Source organism: Triticum aestivum, chromosome 3A (assembly GCF_018294505.1).
Source record: "Triticum aestivum cultivar Chinese Spring chromosome 3A, IWGSC CS RefSeq v2.1, whole genome shotgun sequence".
Classification (NCBI taxonomy): Eukaryota; Viridiplantae; Streptophyta; class Magnoliopsida; order Poales; family Poaceae; genus Triticum; species Triticum aestivum.
The window spans coordinates 715231342-715246650 of record NC_057800.1 but is presented as its reverse complement, the minus strand read 5'-3'; the positions used below and the strand labels follow the sequence as shown (position 1 = coordinate 715246650).

Genomic DNA, 15309 nt, shown 5'->3' with positions numbered 1-15309 from the left:
AACAATACCTTGATCATTTCTAATGATAAATCCCCAACCTCCATCATTGGAAATCCTGTGAAAAGCTGCATCAGTGTTGATCTTCAATATTCCTGAAGCTGCTCTTGTCCACTTTTGCTTTGGCTGTTGGGCTATCCCCTTCCCTTTCTCCTGTACCTTCATGACATTTATAAAGTGATAATCAATAGAAGAGCAAATTTCATTCGATGGTTTAATGGCCTTCCCTTTATTTGCATTGTTTCTTTCATGCCACCAAAGCCAAAGTAATAAACATGTTTTTAACTTGATCTCCTCCCTCAAATTAATAATTTCTTCGATGAAGTTTAAAGCATTAACACAGGGGATTAGCTGCAGCCTAACATGCTCGAGTTGAGCCATTCTCCATATTTCTCTTACTTTCTTGCATTTGATGAAACAGTGCCCCCCATCCTCATCCAATCTATAACAAATAGGGCAACGAGTGTCAACTTCCATACCTCTGTTTTGTAGCTTTGTTCGCAATGGTAAGCTATTGGTTGCTAGCCTCCATAAAAAATGGAGCACTTTGTTTGGGAGGGGCATTGTCCATAGTTTAAGCCAGTCAAATCCACCATCTTCTTCAGCTGCACTTGAGGTAGATGTTAGACCTGAGAGAGATTCTCGAGCTGCACAATTTATTGCTACTTTGTATGCAGATTTTACTGAAAATATACCTTTTTTATCATAGTGCCATGCCGTGAAGTCCTCGAGATGATCTTGGATTGGGATCTGAAGGATACACTTTGTATCTTCTGGGGTAAAAGTTTGCCTCACTAGTTCTTCGTCCCATTTGTTGGTGATTGGGTTAATTAGCTCACTGACTTTAGTTATCAAATTATTGCCCCTATGGGAGACGACCCTTCTGGTGTTACCTCTCGGAATCCATGGGTCACTCCATATGTCAATATCCTTGCCATTCCCAACTCTCCATATGATTCCTTTTCTCAGCAGCTCAACACCCTTTAGTATGCTGCGCCATGCATAAGAAATGCCACTACTTGGTCTCGCCGGCAGAATTGAACATCCTGGGTAGTATGCCTAGGGATTTTGTGAGCACATAATTTATAGGAACAAGAATCAACTAGCATAGGAAGGCAAAACTAGTATAACTTCAAAACTTTAAGCACATAGAGAGGAAACTTGACATTATTGCAGCTCCTACAAGCATATGTTCCTCCCTCATAATAATTTTCAGTAGCATCATGAATGTATTCAACAACATAACCATCACATAAAGCATTTTTTCATGGTCTACAAGCATAGAAATTTTTCTACTCTCCACATAAGCAAAAATTCTTCTCATTCGGAATAGCGGGATCACTAGTTCCTAAAGTTGACACTCTTCCAAACCCGCTTTAGATGGTAGTGTTATTCATACTCCAAAAGATATAAGTGAAGTTCATGGAGCATTCTATAATTAATATAAACTAACCAATATCCAAGCTCAAAATGTATAAGTGAAGCACACGAAGCATTCTATAAAACCATACTCAAAAGATTTAAGTGAAGCACGAAGAGAAATTCTACTTAAAAGATATAAGTGAAGCACACGAAGTATTCTATAAATTGATGAAGGGACATTCTCATACTATCATGGTTCTTTAAAGAGAAAGAAAAACACAAAGGACACAAATCATGTGAACAAAACAAAAACCGAGGTATACCGATATTTGTTGAAGAAGAGAGATGGGATGCGAACCGGGGCATCCCCAAGCTTAGATGCTTGAGTATCCTCTGCAATATTTACTTGGGGTGCCTTGGGCATCCCCAAGCTTGAACTCTTGCCTCTCTTTATTCTTCTCATATTGATAGCTCCTCGATCTTCGAACATTTCATCCACACAAAACTTTAACAAAAACTTTGTGAGATCCGTTAGTGTAATAAAGCAAATCACTACCTTTAGGTACTGTTGTGAACTCATTTTAAATTCATATTGGTGCAATATCTACTGTATTCCAACTCATCCATGGTTCATACCCCCCGATACTACTCATAGATTCATCTAAATAAGCAAACAACACATAGAAAACAGAATCTATCTAAAACAGGACAGTCTGTAGTAATATGGAGGTTTAGTAAACTTCTGTAACTCCAAAAATTATGAAATAAATTTTACAATTTGAAAATTTTATATATAAGTAATGTTCAAAGAGTTTCAGATCCATTTCACTCTCCAGTAAAAAAAATGTAAAATCACGCGCTACAGCCAAAGTTTTTGTTTTTGTTCTGCACATAGTAAACAAGCAATCTAATCATCCTAAAACCAAAGCTTGGCACATTATTTTTATAATACAATGGATATATACAAGGGGCTAATTATTTACAGAGAAACTTCCATGAAAAATTCTACATTGTTTCCGTGAGCATGAACACAAGTGCTCAAGGTCGACCCTCACTTCTTCAATGCATAACTTTCCAATCACTTATCTTTTTGAAAAACTTTTTAGGCATGCGAGGCAAGTAATTTTTTTTGGTATTTTCATTCTTTTAATTTTTTTTGTATGTTTCACCCACAACTAAACATAAACAAAAATGAAAAACAAAATCTACTTAGTGAAGAAAGCAAACAAGCACACACGAGAATATCAACCCCACGCTATTGCTCCCCGGCAACGGCGCCAGAAAAGAGCTTGATAATCCCCAAGTGCAAGGAATCATCGTAGCAATTTCCAAAGGTGGAAGTGATAAGTATGGAGTGTCGAACCCACAAGGAGCTAAAGGTAAGATCAATATTCTCTCAAGCCATATCTACCACTGATACGACTCTACGTACACCGAACGTTTGCTTCCAACTAGCAACGAGAAATAAAACTATGTTGTGGGTATGAAGAGGATAACTTTATATGATATCGGAGAGATAAAATATAAAAGTAGGTGCTGTTATCATAGAGTTAGAATATATTACTAAATATTACAAATAGCGAGTGTGTAATAATGGTGGACCGGTGTGCGGAATTGTCCTAGGCAATCGTTAACAAGACCGGTAATCACTATTGCAGTTTCATATGAGGGAGAGGCATAAGCTAACACACTTTCTCTACTTGGATTATATGCACTTATGATTATAACTCTAGCAAGCATCCACAACTGCTAAAGATCATTAAGGTAAAACTCAACCATAGCATTAAAGCATCAAGTCCTCTTTATCCCATACGCAACAACCCCCTTACTCGGGTTTGTGTTTCAGTCACTCACGCAACCCACTATAAGCGAATCATAAACGTATTGCAACACCCTACAACGGGAATCCCTCACGCTTGTGCGACACGGAGGGAACCATAGGACAGCACCAAAGTAAAACATACAACTCATACCAATCTAGATCATCAATCAACCCAAAGACAAAATATATCTACTCAAAACATCATAGGATGGCAACACATCATTGGATCATAATATGTGGCATAAAGCACCATGTTCAAGTAGGGATTACAGCGGGGTGCAGGAGAGTGGACCGCGTAAAAGAGATGAGGATGGTGATGATGATGGTGATGTTGATGAAGACGATCACCGTGACGATGATTCCCCTCCCGATGGCACTCCGATGCCACCGAGAGAGAGGAGGATAGGTTCTCCCCCTTGTGCTTCCTCCTCCATGGCCTCCCCCTTGGATGGGGAGAGGTTTCCCCTCTAGTCCTTGGCCTTCATGGTGATGATGGCCCCTCCGGGATCCTCCTCCATGCCCTTCGGTGATGATGGCCCCCTTCGAAAGGGTGCCAGAGAGGGCCTAGATTGGTTTTCGGTGGCTACGGAGGCTTCTGGCGGTAGAACTCCTGATCTAGGTTATTTTCCAAGGTTTCTGTATTTATAGGAATTTTTGGCGTTGGTCTCACGTCAAGGAGGTGCCCGAGGCGTCCACGAGGCAGGGGCCCACGCCCAGGGGGGTGGGCGCGCCCCCACCCTCGTGGACAGCCCGGGACTCTTCTGGCCCAACTCTTTTACTCCGGGGTATTCTTTTGGTCCATAAAAAATCGTCAAAAATTGGCACGTCAATTGGACTCCGTTTGATATTCCTTTTCTGTAAAACTCAAAAACAAGGAAAAAACAAAAACTGGCACTGGGCTCTAGGTTAATAGGTTAGTCCCAAAAACCATATAAAATAGCATATAAATGCATATAAAACATCCAAGGTTAATAATATAATAGCATGAATACTTCATAAATTATAGATACGTTGGAGACGTATCAAGAAGCGACTTGGATCCCGGTTGTACCACTGGAGGTGACTGGGCGGCCAGGGTGGTGGGGCGGTGGCAAAGGCAAGAGAGAAAAAGGTAAGGAGAGAAAATGGGAGGATGAAGGCGCAAGGTCCGGAAGGGGTTTTGGGTGGACCGGATGTGTCAGAGTCCTACGTGCCTATTGTCCGTACTCATGAAAAGCCCCCCCCCCCCCCCACACACACACACACTTTGTCTCCCATGCACTTTGCCTTGGTTGGCACAACAAATTTGGACCGTGCGGTCCAGTAGTATGCGAACAGTTTGAGGGTCCACTTTGAAGATGCAAACATAAACCATGCACACATGCCACCTCGTCAAAAGCTCACCCAACATGCATGGGAATATTATACTCCCTCTGTCCCTTAATATAAGACTTGTTTCAGTTCAATGGTAGTACTACCTATATTCTATAAATATTTCTCAACTTCACAATAATGCAATAAAATATATAATATGTATTTTTAGTGTTTTCATATATTATTAATCCAAATGTTTGATGCAACCAAATATTATTGAAATATGTCAACATATTCAAGCTCACCAATTTAATTATTTGAAGAAGAAAAATAGGCACTATAAGTTGATGCCCATGCAAGCTTTGGGTGGGCCTCGTTAAAAACTCGGCGTATACACTTCTGTGATCGTGGGCGCCTGCATGGACATGAAGGAGATGAATCAAATTCACTAGCCGAAGGTGATGGGATAGACCCTGTTGGTGTTGGGGTAGAAGAGCCCCCAGTTCTGCTCCACGCCGTTCTCCTTGAGGTTCTCATTGAACATGGCCAACACGTACGTCTCCACCTTCCGCGGCCGCCGCGGCGTGCCTTTCCCCACGTGGTTCACCAGGTTCTGGTTGTACGTCCTCGCGTTCTGCACTGACGCCGCCTTGCCGCCAGCCGACGGCCACCCGGTCTCCGACACCACCACGTCCACGCCGCTCACCCCGAGCCGCTCCCCGGCCGCGTGCACCGCGTCCACCGACGCGTGGAACATGTTCTGGTAACCGTACTTCCCGTCCTGCACCACCGTCGCCGGCGCCGTGAACAGAGCGAAGCTGATGTCCATGTTGCGCGGGTTGCTGGTGTACAGGAAGTACGGGTACAGGTTGGCGAGCAGCGGCGCACCGGTGCGCTTCAGGAACTGCAGCACGGGGAGCAGGAACGGCTTGGACGCGTTGGTGAACTCGCCGGCGGACGGTGGGACGTGTACGGCGATGGTGGCCTGCGATATCGCCGTCGTGACCTTGATGGCGCCGCCCAGGCCGGCCGCAGCAAGCGCCCTACGGACGTTCTCCATGGCCGGGACCAGGTACCGTGTGTCGCTGCCGGCGACCTCGTTCCCGACGACGAGGTACCGGAATGAGACGGCCGGGTGGGCGTTGATGTTGGCGCCGACCCACGCGGCGGCCGCGGGCGCGCTGGTGGCCAGGCTGGGGAAGACGTTGTTGGGTACGCCGACCATGACGCTGATGCCGGTGCCTCCGAGAGCGGCCAGCGCTGCGCTGTCCGGCGCGTAGAGGCGCACGGAGGTGATGCCGTTGTCGCGGAGCATGTGGACGGCGGTGCTCACGGGCGGCAGGTTGTTGCCGCTCATGCCGTAGCACACGCCCACGGATGCTCCTCGTGCAGTACCTTACAGATTGTATATAGGAGCAGGTGTCAATTATAACCACAAGTGAAGATCAACTCTTTGCAGTACATACACATGAACGGTTTACTTCGTGCAGTACCTTCTACAACGTTGATACAGTTATCTGATTAGAGGCGGTTTCTCCTGAACCAAAGGTCTGTCTTATCTTAATGAAATACTCCCATCTATATCTATATATATCAATATAAAAAGAGAGTTGCGGAGATCCAACACATCTCATCTGTTTAACCGCATATATCCAACAGTCTACATCGCTCGTGTGTTTAGCATAGACACATTGAGCATCTTTTCCTAATTAATATCATATCAATGCCAATGGTAAGTACTAAGTAATTATATACCACGTGACACATGCGGTAAGCAATCTCAATTATTAGAAATCAAGTAACGATATCCTACCTTAGTGTCAATATGTAATTAACATCTTGCCTAAAGAAGTAGATTGATGAACATACATATACAATTACTACATGATCTCCGTCGCATACATAAGGGTGGTATAATCCCTAAGGTCTGAATCAGTAGATCTCCCTCTCATACATAATTACTCCAAAGTCAATCACGGTCATAATCTCCTTTCTAAGAAGATTACTCCTTGCTAACCATGGGCTCATATCTCCTTCCTAAGAAAATCCACATAGAGTATCTCCTTCCTAACCAGTTATCAGCGACCCACTCCTGCGTAACACGCCAAATCTTTCCCTCAGTCTCAAAAAATAAACATGCAGATCGGGTGGTGTTTGAGCCTTTGAGGAGCCCAGTCTCAATCTCTGTCTCTCCATGCAAGAAAAAAAAACTCTGTCTCTCTGCGCCCATCGATCTTGTGGATCTGGAGGATGTTCATTTGGTAACTCTGCACTAAGTTGCTTGATGAAATGCATCAAATTTGGCTCTTCAGCAGGCAACTCTGCACTAAAAACAGAAATCATCAGCGGCAACTCGACACAGCTACAATAATAGGTGAACCCTAATTCGTAAGCGGCAACTCAAAATAGAAAACAAAAGGAGCTAGCTTTCCTGATTGGTTGTTTGGATGGTGCATGGCTGGTGTTCGTAGGTTATGGGAGCATTAAATTTTGTAGTGGTATATCAAGCTCATCAAGGATCAAATCTCGATACTTGCATTTATTCTGAATTTATTTGAGGATTTCTGACGATACGCGTTCAGTGGGAGGAGATGTTCCCGTCGACTACAAGATATTTATGTTGACTTCATAAAATCTCAAGATGACATGCCGGCTCAGTCTCTCGGAGGTGCTTATAGGGATAGAGTGTACATTTGTGCGTTCGTAGGTGTGAATGTATGCACGTATTTAAGTGCTTGCGTCTGTACTGTGTTAAAAAAAATCTGTAATTATGATAGTATATATCAATTATACATATCCTTAACATCGGGGGAATGAAATGGCAAGGCCTCCCAATATGTAATTTCTTTCCCCTAAAAAAGAGAAGATAGATTTCTTCTGCAAGGTAGATCAGGGTGCAAGTGTAAGCATCACCAAAACAATCACATTGCTCTGAAAATTTTGGCCCCACTGATGATCTAGAGTCTAGACCAAGCTGGTGTCACGTAAGATTTCTACCAAGTGCAAGTGATGATTACCAAGCTTCCTTGGGCACCCATCATGTTTCCCCTGCAAACTTACACGTCTGCAACAACCAGTAGCAGAAAAATATATTAAAGCTAGCGATCATACAATGAGAATGACTCAACGAAAATACAATGTTGAATTCCCACAAAAGAGATATATAATGGTAAAACAACGAACACACATAAACAACAAATATAAGCGCTCCCGTCACCAAATAAAAATATGAGCACTCACATGTGACATGTCATTCCCTTCTTGGAAGCATCTCTTGAGGGAACTGTCCGGGTGATGTCAATGGCGGAGGTTGATGTGGATGGTTGCTGGTGCTTGCAACGATATATTTTACCCACACGGTTTTGTATCCGTGCCTATGAACGCATCAAGTCGATCTTGGTTGAGAAAAATAAGTGACGTCTGAAAATCAAAAACAACAAAAGTGAAAATGGGTATATCTAGCCTGTAAATTATTAACTGCTCTTAGAATTTGTGCTTGACTGGATTGCTTTCTCATACAGTTTATGATATCATAAACTTATGATACCTCATAGTGATTTTGACCAAAGTGGCCTATATACATGTTAGGGTCATATCAACACCATGTGTCTTCCATGTCACAAATATTCATGGAGGAATTCCATAGATTGCTTAAATGTAGTAGAATGAAAAGGTAAATGGAAATAAAAACATGCGTGGAAGGAAAAAAATCTCTAAAGAAACATTTCTTCTGATACACTAATGTAGTAGTTCTATATAAGTACACAAATGGGAAAATAAGAAACTATAAAAATATATGAAAAAGAGGCTTCTATAAGAAAATACATTTGTTTTCTTCAAAATATAGTTATTCAGTTTCTTGTCTTTCTTAAATTTCCTTTAGATGAAGAACATGTAATGCCCATTTTTATCACATTTGGCGTAAGTCAACCATTTTGGTCAAAACTTCTTTGAGGGCCCAAATGCTATGATAATAATGTTTGAATTGCAAACTAGTCTTTAATACCCAATCTAAACCCATTCAATTGTGAAGGGGGCAAAATTACAATATGTATAGCTCTAATTCAGCTGACATACACATGTGTTTTTCTATAGGAATATATATAGCTTAACTTAGGTTTTCATTTATACCGCCCTGCAACCAGGAAAACTATTTTTTTAGAATTGTATAGTTATATATTTGTTGTTGTGAGATATGCGATATTTTCAACATTGGGCAAACCATCACTCCTCCCCCTCCTTGGGCCCCATGGAGCACAATTTCGTGACTAAGGACCAAGAAATTTGTCATAAAATTTCAAGTAATGTGAAAAGAAGATTTTAAATGATAATTAATACTCCCTCCTTCCCAAAATATAAGACACGATTGACTTTGCACGGTCTTTGATTTATGTGTAGTGCGCCCATCGTGGAATGGAGGGAGTATCAAAGTACATGAATTGAACATGTATAAATGACATTGTCATTTTTGTCTTGCAAAACAATTTTATTTCAGATGTCTGTATACTGATTTTATGGACATACAGATGAGAAAAGTCAAACGGCGCCTTATATTTTGGGTAGGAGGGAGTATGTGGTTACTCTGAGGGTGACTTGGGACGCACACTTGTCGAAATGCGGTAGGGAGGGGGGACACATGAATTTCTCCCGGTCTCTTTTATTCCTTTCTTCCTTGGTCGGATCCACACACATTATATATCTTTTCCTTTTGTGGGAGTTGCCAAATCTTGAAACTTCAAAGTGTCAAGAATTCAATTTTTTGAAATTTGAAGAGTTTAAAATTCTGAAGGTCGGGCCAAGATTTATTTAAAATGTCAAATTTAGAAGTTTCAAATCAAATTACAAAAGGTGGGTCAAGATTTTTTAAAGCCGGTACTAAAAATTGTCAGTGCCAATTTCCATTCCGATTAGAATATTCAATGACACCCCTTAAAAAAATAATATCCATTGAAAGATAATAAAAAACGCTTAGTAGTAAGTTCCAAATACTCCAAAAAATATATAAGTGGTCTAAATTTGATCGTGCGGGGACATGGGCGCAATTACCCACCAATCAGACCTAGCTGCGCTCATTATGCTGTCTTAAATGTATGGGCAAGACAAATACGTATATATTAGGAAGATATCCAAGTTAGTTCTACAGAAGTTAATTTTGATCCAACGGCGAGGTGGTTTTCATCAAACCTATCGTAAATTTTTAAGAGCATCTCCAACAGCCGCGCAATGTGCCGTGCGTTAAAAATCAGAATATAGAGCCAGGTTAGCCAGCTTTTGCGGCGGCCGTGCGCAGAATCCAAGGGCCGCAGCAAATTAAAGCGGCCCACGCCGCTCCAGCAGACGCGCTATATTTCATCTGTTTTTTTCTACTACGATTCGATACATATTTGGTTTCATAGATTGTTCATAGTGTTCTCATATGATAGATAATAGTTCATCATAGCGTCGGTAGATAATAGTTCATAGTCTTCTCCTACGATAGATAATAGTTCGTCATAGCGTCTACGATACAAAATAAAACAAAAAACTACTACTACTCGTCCGACTCGAACGACTCTATCTCGGTGATGTCCTCCTCCGACGTCGAAGCGTAGGCGTCAAGGAACTGCTCGTCACCGGAGTCCCAGGAAGACGCATCTCCTAGCGCTTCGTTGTATTTAGCGACCGCCTTCCGCGTTCGCTTGTCCTCGCGATAGGCGGCTCACTCCTCCCTCCTCTTCGCTCTCTCCGCCCGCCTCTCGGCGAAGAACCATTCCTCGTTGATGATGTCGTGCCGGAAGCGATAGCTCCACATCGCCATAGCTTGCTCATCCATCTCGGCTAGCCTGAGATGATGCTCCCACCTCCGGTGCTTGCGACGATCCTCGTCGGTGAGAAGCCACGGGAAAGGCGCCAACTCCTGTGCCCGCTCCCGTGTCGCCACGTCGGCGAAGTTCATGTCCTGACGGGACCGCGGGAGGGGCCACGCCGCAGCGTCGTACGCGCGGGCGCCCTCCTGGGCAGTGTCGAAGGTTCCGAGACGGAGGCGCATGCCGCCGCCCGACTGAATCTCGGTGGAGTAGATGCCGGACGGACGCACGTGGATGCCGCGGTAGCCCGAACCTCCCCGGCGGCGAGGCGGCATGGTGGCGCGGTGGCGGCGTGTCGGCGGCAGAGGGCAGCAGAGGGCGATGGATAGATGGAGAGAGCGACAAAGGGCACTGCAATTTATAGGCGCGCCGCGCGCCAAATGTAGCGCCCGAGCTGCTGCCTTTTTCCCCGGGCGCACAATCGTTTCCCGCGTGCGTTAGTTTCCCGCTACCGCTGGAGCGCGCGAAAACGTCCCCCGCGCTAAAAAGCCAATTTACTGCGCGCACGCGTCTTTTGGCGCGGCTGTTGGAGATGCTCCAAAAAGGATATTTTTCTTTTTAGGCCAGAATGGTATATTTAATAATACCAGAAGCTCATCAATTTATTTGAAAAAAATGGTTCACTGCAAATTGTTTTCAAGGCACGCACTTGCGCGTGCTTAGTGCTTTGTTATAGGTAGGCGGCACAAGTATAAGTTCGAGGCACAAGTATGATAAGTCATGAAGCGATGCACGGACATGCGAACGTCATTTATTTGACATTTACGTGACCATGGGCGCCTACATGGACACGGACGACGTACGAGATCAATTTAAAATGAAGGTGATGGGATAGAAAAGGCCCCAGTTCTGCTCCACGCCGTTCTCCTTGAGGTTCTCATTGAACATGGCCAGCACGTACGTCTCCACCTTCCGCGGTCGCCGCGGCGTGCCCTTCCCCACGTGGTTCACCAGGTTCTAGTTGTACGTCCTCGCGTTCTCCACTGACGCCGCCTCGCCGCCCGCGGACGGCCATCCCGTCTCCGACACCACCACATCCACGCCGCTCACCCCTAGCCGCTCCACTGCCGCGTGCACCGCGTCCACACTCGCGTCGAACATGTTCTGGTACCCATACTCGCCGTCCTGCACCACCGTCCCCGGCGCCGTGAACAGCATGAAGTTGAGGTCCAGGTCACCGGCGGCGTTGTACGTGTAGACGAAGTACGGGTATAGGTTGGCGAGGAGCGGCGCCCCGGTGCGCTCCAGGAACTGCAACACGGGGAGCAGGAACGGCTTGGACTCGTTGGTGAACTCGCCGGCGGACGGCGGGACGTGCACGGCGATTGTGGCCTGCGATATCGACGTCGTGACATTGATGGCGCCGCCCAGGCCGGCCGCCGCAAGCGCGCTCTGGACGTTCTCCATGGCAGGTACCACGAACCGCGTGTCGCCCCCGGCGACCTCGTTGCCGACGACGAGGTACTGGAATGAGACGGCCGGGTGGGCCTGGATGTTGGTGCGGACCCACGCGGCGGCCGCGGGCGCGCTGGTGGCCAGGTCGGCGAGGACGTTGTTGGGCACGCCGACCATGACGCTGATGCCGGTGCCTCCGAGGGCGGCCAGCGCTGCACTGTCCGGCGCGTAGAGGCGCACCGAGGTGATGCCGTTGTCGCGGAGCATGGAGACGACGGTGCTCGCGGGCGGCAGGTTGTTGGCGCTCATGCCGTAGCACACACCCACCGACGCCTCTCGTGCAGTAGTAGTAGTCGTACCTTGTAGATTGTACATATATAGGAGCAGGTGTCAATTATAACCCCAACTGAAGATCAACTGTTTGCAGTACATAGCATACACATGAAGGGTTTACTTAAACAAAAGTCAACTTTGTAAAACCGAATTGAATTTTCTATTTCGAAAAGGGGGTTTTACCCCGGCCTCTGCATCAGAAAGATGCATATGCCATATTATTAAAACGCAAAAGAAAAAAAACGAATTGAAATGGGATCTCAAAATGTTGTTCCCTAAATATACATTCGTACAAGATAATATTTTGTTCCTTATCTTTACATAGAAGATAAACGTTCCTTTTTTCTCGCAAAAATCCTTCTTTTCTCTGTCTCTCACTTTGAACTCATCAATTATCCTACATGACACTCAAGATAATAGCAATATTATACGCGCCCTAATTACAATCCATATGAAAACATTGACCAACATGCACCAGGACCGATATGCTAGACGCACAATGTTTTAGACAGCACATATGTATTTCTAGAGTATTGAGATTACTTGCAAGATCGGAGACGAGAGAGATTATTACTTGCAAGGATGGAGACGAAGACGACAATCCCGAGGTGCAATGCCATGTGAAGCGTAGGAGCAAGGCCTTGCACCATTGGCGTCTTCTCCATCTACAACGTTGATACAATAATCTGATCAAAGGCGGTTCCCTCAAAAGAAGATCAGTCTTATCTTAATAAAATAGTCCTATCTATGTCTATATATACGAGATATCACTATAAAAAGAGAGAGTTGCGGAGATCTAACACATCTGATACGTTCAACCTCATCTATCCAACGGTGTACATCACTCGCGTGTTTAGCATAAACACATTTATTATCTTTTCCTAATTAATTTCATGCCTAATATCAATGCCAATGCTTAGTAAGTAATTATATACCACGTGACACATGTTGTAAGCAATCCAAACTATTCAAAAAAAAGCAAGTAATTATATCCTACCTTAATATCAATATGTAACTAACATCTTGCCTAAAGACCAAAACTAGAGAGATGAACATATGTAATTAGTCCATGATCTCGGTCGCATACATATAAAGGGGGTACTCCCTAAGGTTCGAATCAGTGGATCTCCCTCTAATACATAATTACTCCAGAAGCTCTCGAATTAGGCTTTTGCCCCGTTTTATAAATAAAGAAACCAATCAGTCCAACAAGAACTAGCAACATACCGATACACATAGTCTGGGGCCACAACACAAGAAAGCCCAAAGAAAACATAAAAATGACCACCAAGTGGTTGTCACATAAAGAGGTCGTCGGCGAAGCTACTCGACGTGCCATAGCCTATAATGCATCCGGCATCCACCCTAGACGCTCCTGATCCGGTTGTCTAGTCAGCGAGTGCCAGTGTTGCAGGAACTCAAGAAATTTGAAGAAAGAGTCAGAGGCGCGTCGCAGAAAGACCCTCTCGATCACCATCCTATTACGCGTCGTCTGTATTGTCCAAGAAAGTGCAACAAAGATCAACTAGAAGAGACGTCTTTGCCTTCCGGTCTGCATCGCTCTGGCTTGAAGGAAGCCGGCAAGATCCGTCGCCTCCCACTCAGGCGCGAGGGCCTCCCGGACAAAGCTCCACACCGATCTAGCCACCATGCACGAAAAGAGGATATGTGTCCCATTTTCCAGAACGCCACACAAGGGGCACAACCCATTACCCGGAGCTTGCCGCTTCAGCGCCCCTATCCCAGACAGGAGGCGATCCCACAACAATTGCCAGACAAAAAAAATCATCAAGGGGAGAGGCGCCTCCCAAAGTGGCATGACCCACTGAATCATCGGCGTCCTACACCACGCAAGATATGCCAACGCCACAAAAAAATCTCCCGAGGGAGAAAGGCGCCATTGCATAGAGTCATGGTCACTGGCCAGCACATGCGGTAGGGTCGTCAGTAAATTGGACCACTCTAACACCTCCACCAGGCCAAATGAGTGACGAAACAAGATGTTCCATTGCCCATTTTGGACCGCCTTCGAGGCTAAGAGCAACAGATTCACGCATATTGCAAACAACTCAGGGAACCCTGTGTAAAGAGGGGTTTCCTCCACCCAACGATCTAACCAAAACATGGCCCCTACGCCATTCCCATTCGAGAAGGACAACCCAGGCGAATATCATGTTTGATCCTCTGGATCGACTGCCAAAATTGGAAGCCCTCCATGCGATCGCAAGCTAGTAGTGGCACGCCCCAAAGGTACTTTGCTTGAATAAGCTGCAGCCATAGTCCCCCTCCCCGCGGATGATCCGCCAAACCCACCAAAGCATGAGGGCAACATTCATCCGACGGGAGGCCAGTATACCCAACCCACTCATATCCGTGGGCAGGCAGATGTCGTCCCACTTCACCATGTGGTACTTCTCACTTTTGGTCATCGCTTGCCAGAAGAAACAGACAATGACTTTATCGAACGAACCATGCACTCCCTCCGGCAAAATATATACCCCCAGCATGTACATGGGAGACTAAAGATATTAGAGTCAATCACGGTCATAATCTCCTTCCTAAGAAAATTACTCCTTCCTAACCAAGCGCCCATATCTCGTTCCTTCTAAGAAAATTCATATAGAGTATCCTCTTCCTAACCAGTTACTAGTATAACGCCCGCGCATTGCCATGGGCTCTTCAAAATTTATAATCAGTATCTTTCATTTATCATCTCCTCATATTGGATGATTATGGGGTGCTCTAATTAGAAACACAACAATCAAATATTAGGAAATTTCACCGAACGAACAACAACGAATAATACGATATCTATCAAACGAATAAAATGACGTCATATTTTTGGTCCGTCATGCACTTCTGTTGAAAAGTGCCTATCCCTTTTAGAGTCAACCCACTGTTTGCTCGCACGCAAAAAAATACATCTCTAAAGTGGGGAACCGATCGGTGCCAAAAAGAACTCAAACTCCTATCCAATCTCGACTTCGTGCTCTTCCACTTCCATTGATAAAGATGGGACGTCAAGGGTTTCATCATGATGACCTCGAGCAGCCGCCGACATCCCTCCCCACATCTACCCTACCCCCTGCTGCCGCTTGCACTGTCCTTGCTCCTCGATGGAGCTAGGGACACAATGTTCTCTAGGATGGGCATGACCAGATCCACGAGGAGGCCACATTCTTCCATGGGAACCCAACCAAGCACACCACCCTCCGCAACCATCCAATCCCGGCCTAACAAAGTCAAGACCCGCCATCGATC

The 15309-nt window shown here is 45.1% G+C and overlaps 2 protein-coding genes and 1 pseudogene across 2 annotated transcripts; all 3 read right to left on the bottom strand.

The window, feature by feature from the left end:
- Window positions 1–31: 31 nt before the first annotated feature.
- Window positions 32–4543, bottom strand: LOC123057238 (uncharacterized). Its single transcript, XM_044480320.1, has 4 exons — window positions 4427–4543; window positions 693–1056; window positions 477–602; window positions 32–156 (listed from the first exon to the last, which is right to left on the bottom strand). The coding sequence occupies exons 1-4, from the start codon at window positions 4541–4543 to the stop codon at window positions 71–73; spliced, it is 693 nt and encodes a 230-aa protein (XP_044336255.1). The 3' UTR covers window positions 32–70.
- A 276-nt stretch (window positions 4544–4819) lies between these two features.
- On the bottom strand, window positions 4820–5876 carry LOC123063436 (lichenase-2-like). Its single transcript, XM_044487218.1, has one exon. It carries the CDS (start codon window positions 5829–5831, stop codon window positions 4923–4925), a length of 909 nt encoding a protein of 302 aa, XP_044343153.1. The 5' UTR covers window positions 5832–5876; the 3' UTR covers window positions 4820–4922.
- Window positions 5877–11127: 5251 nt separating this feature from the next.
- Window positions 11128–12698, bottom strand: LOC123057237 (lichenase-2-like; annotated as a pseudogene).
- Between the last annotated feature and the right edge of the window lie 2611 nt (window positions 12699–15309).

Bases quoted from the DNA above. Each gene is read 5' to 3' on its own strand.
- LOC123057238 (XM_044480320.1), bottom strand. From the start codon at position 4,543: ATGTGTGCATGGTTTATGTTTGCATCTTCAAAGTGGACCCTCAAACTG. The intron at 603-692 runs GTATATTTTCAG...CCTCAAGTGCAG, and splicing joins ATGGCACTATGATAAAAAAG to CTGAAGAAGATGGTGGATTT. The intron at 157-476 runs GTATGGAAGTTG...AATGTCATGAAG, and splicing joins AACAAAGCTACAAAACAGAG to GTACAGGAGAAAGGGAAGGG.
- LOC123063436 (XM_044487218.1), bottom strand. From the start codon at position 5,831: ATGAGCGGCAACAACCTGCCGCCCGTGAGCACCGCCGTCCACATGCTC.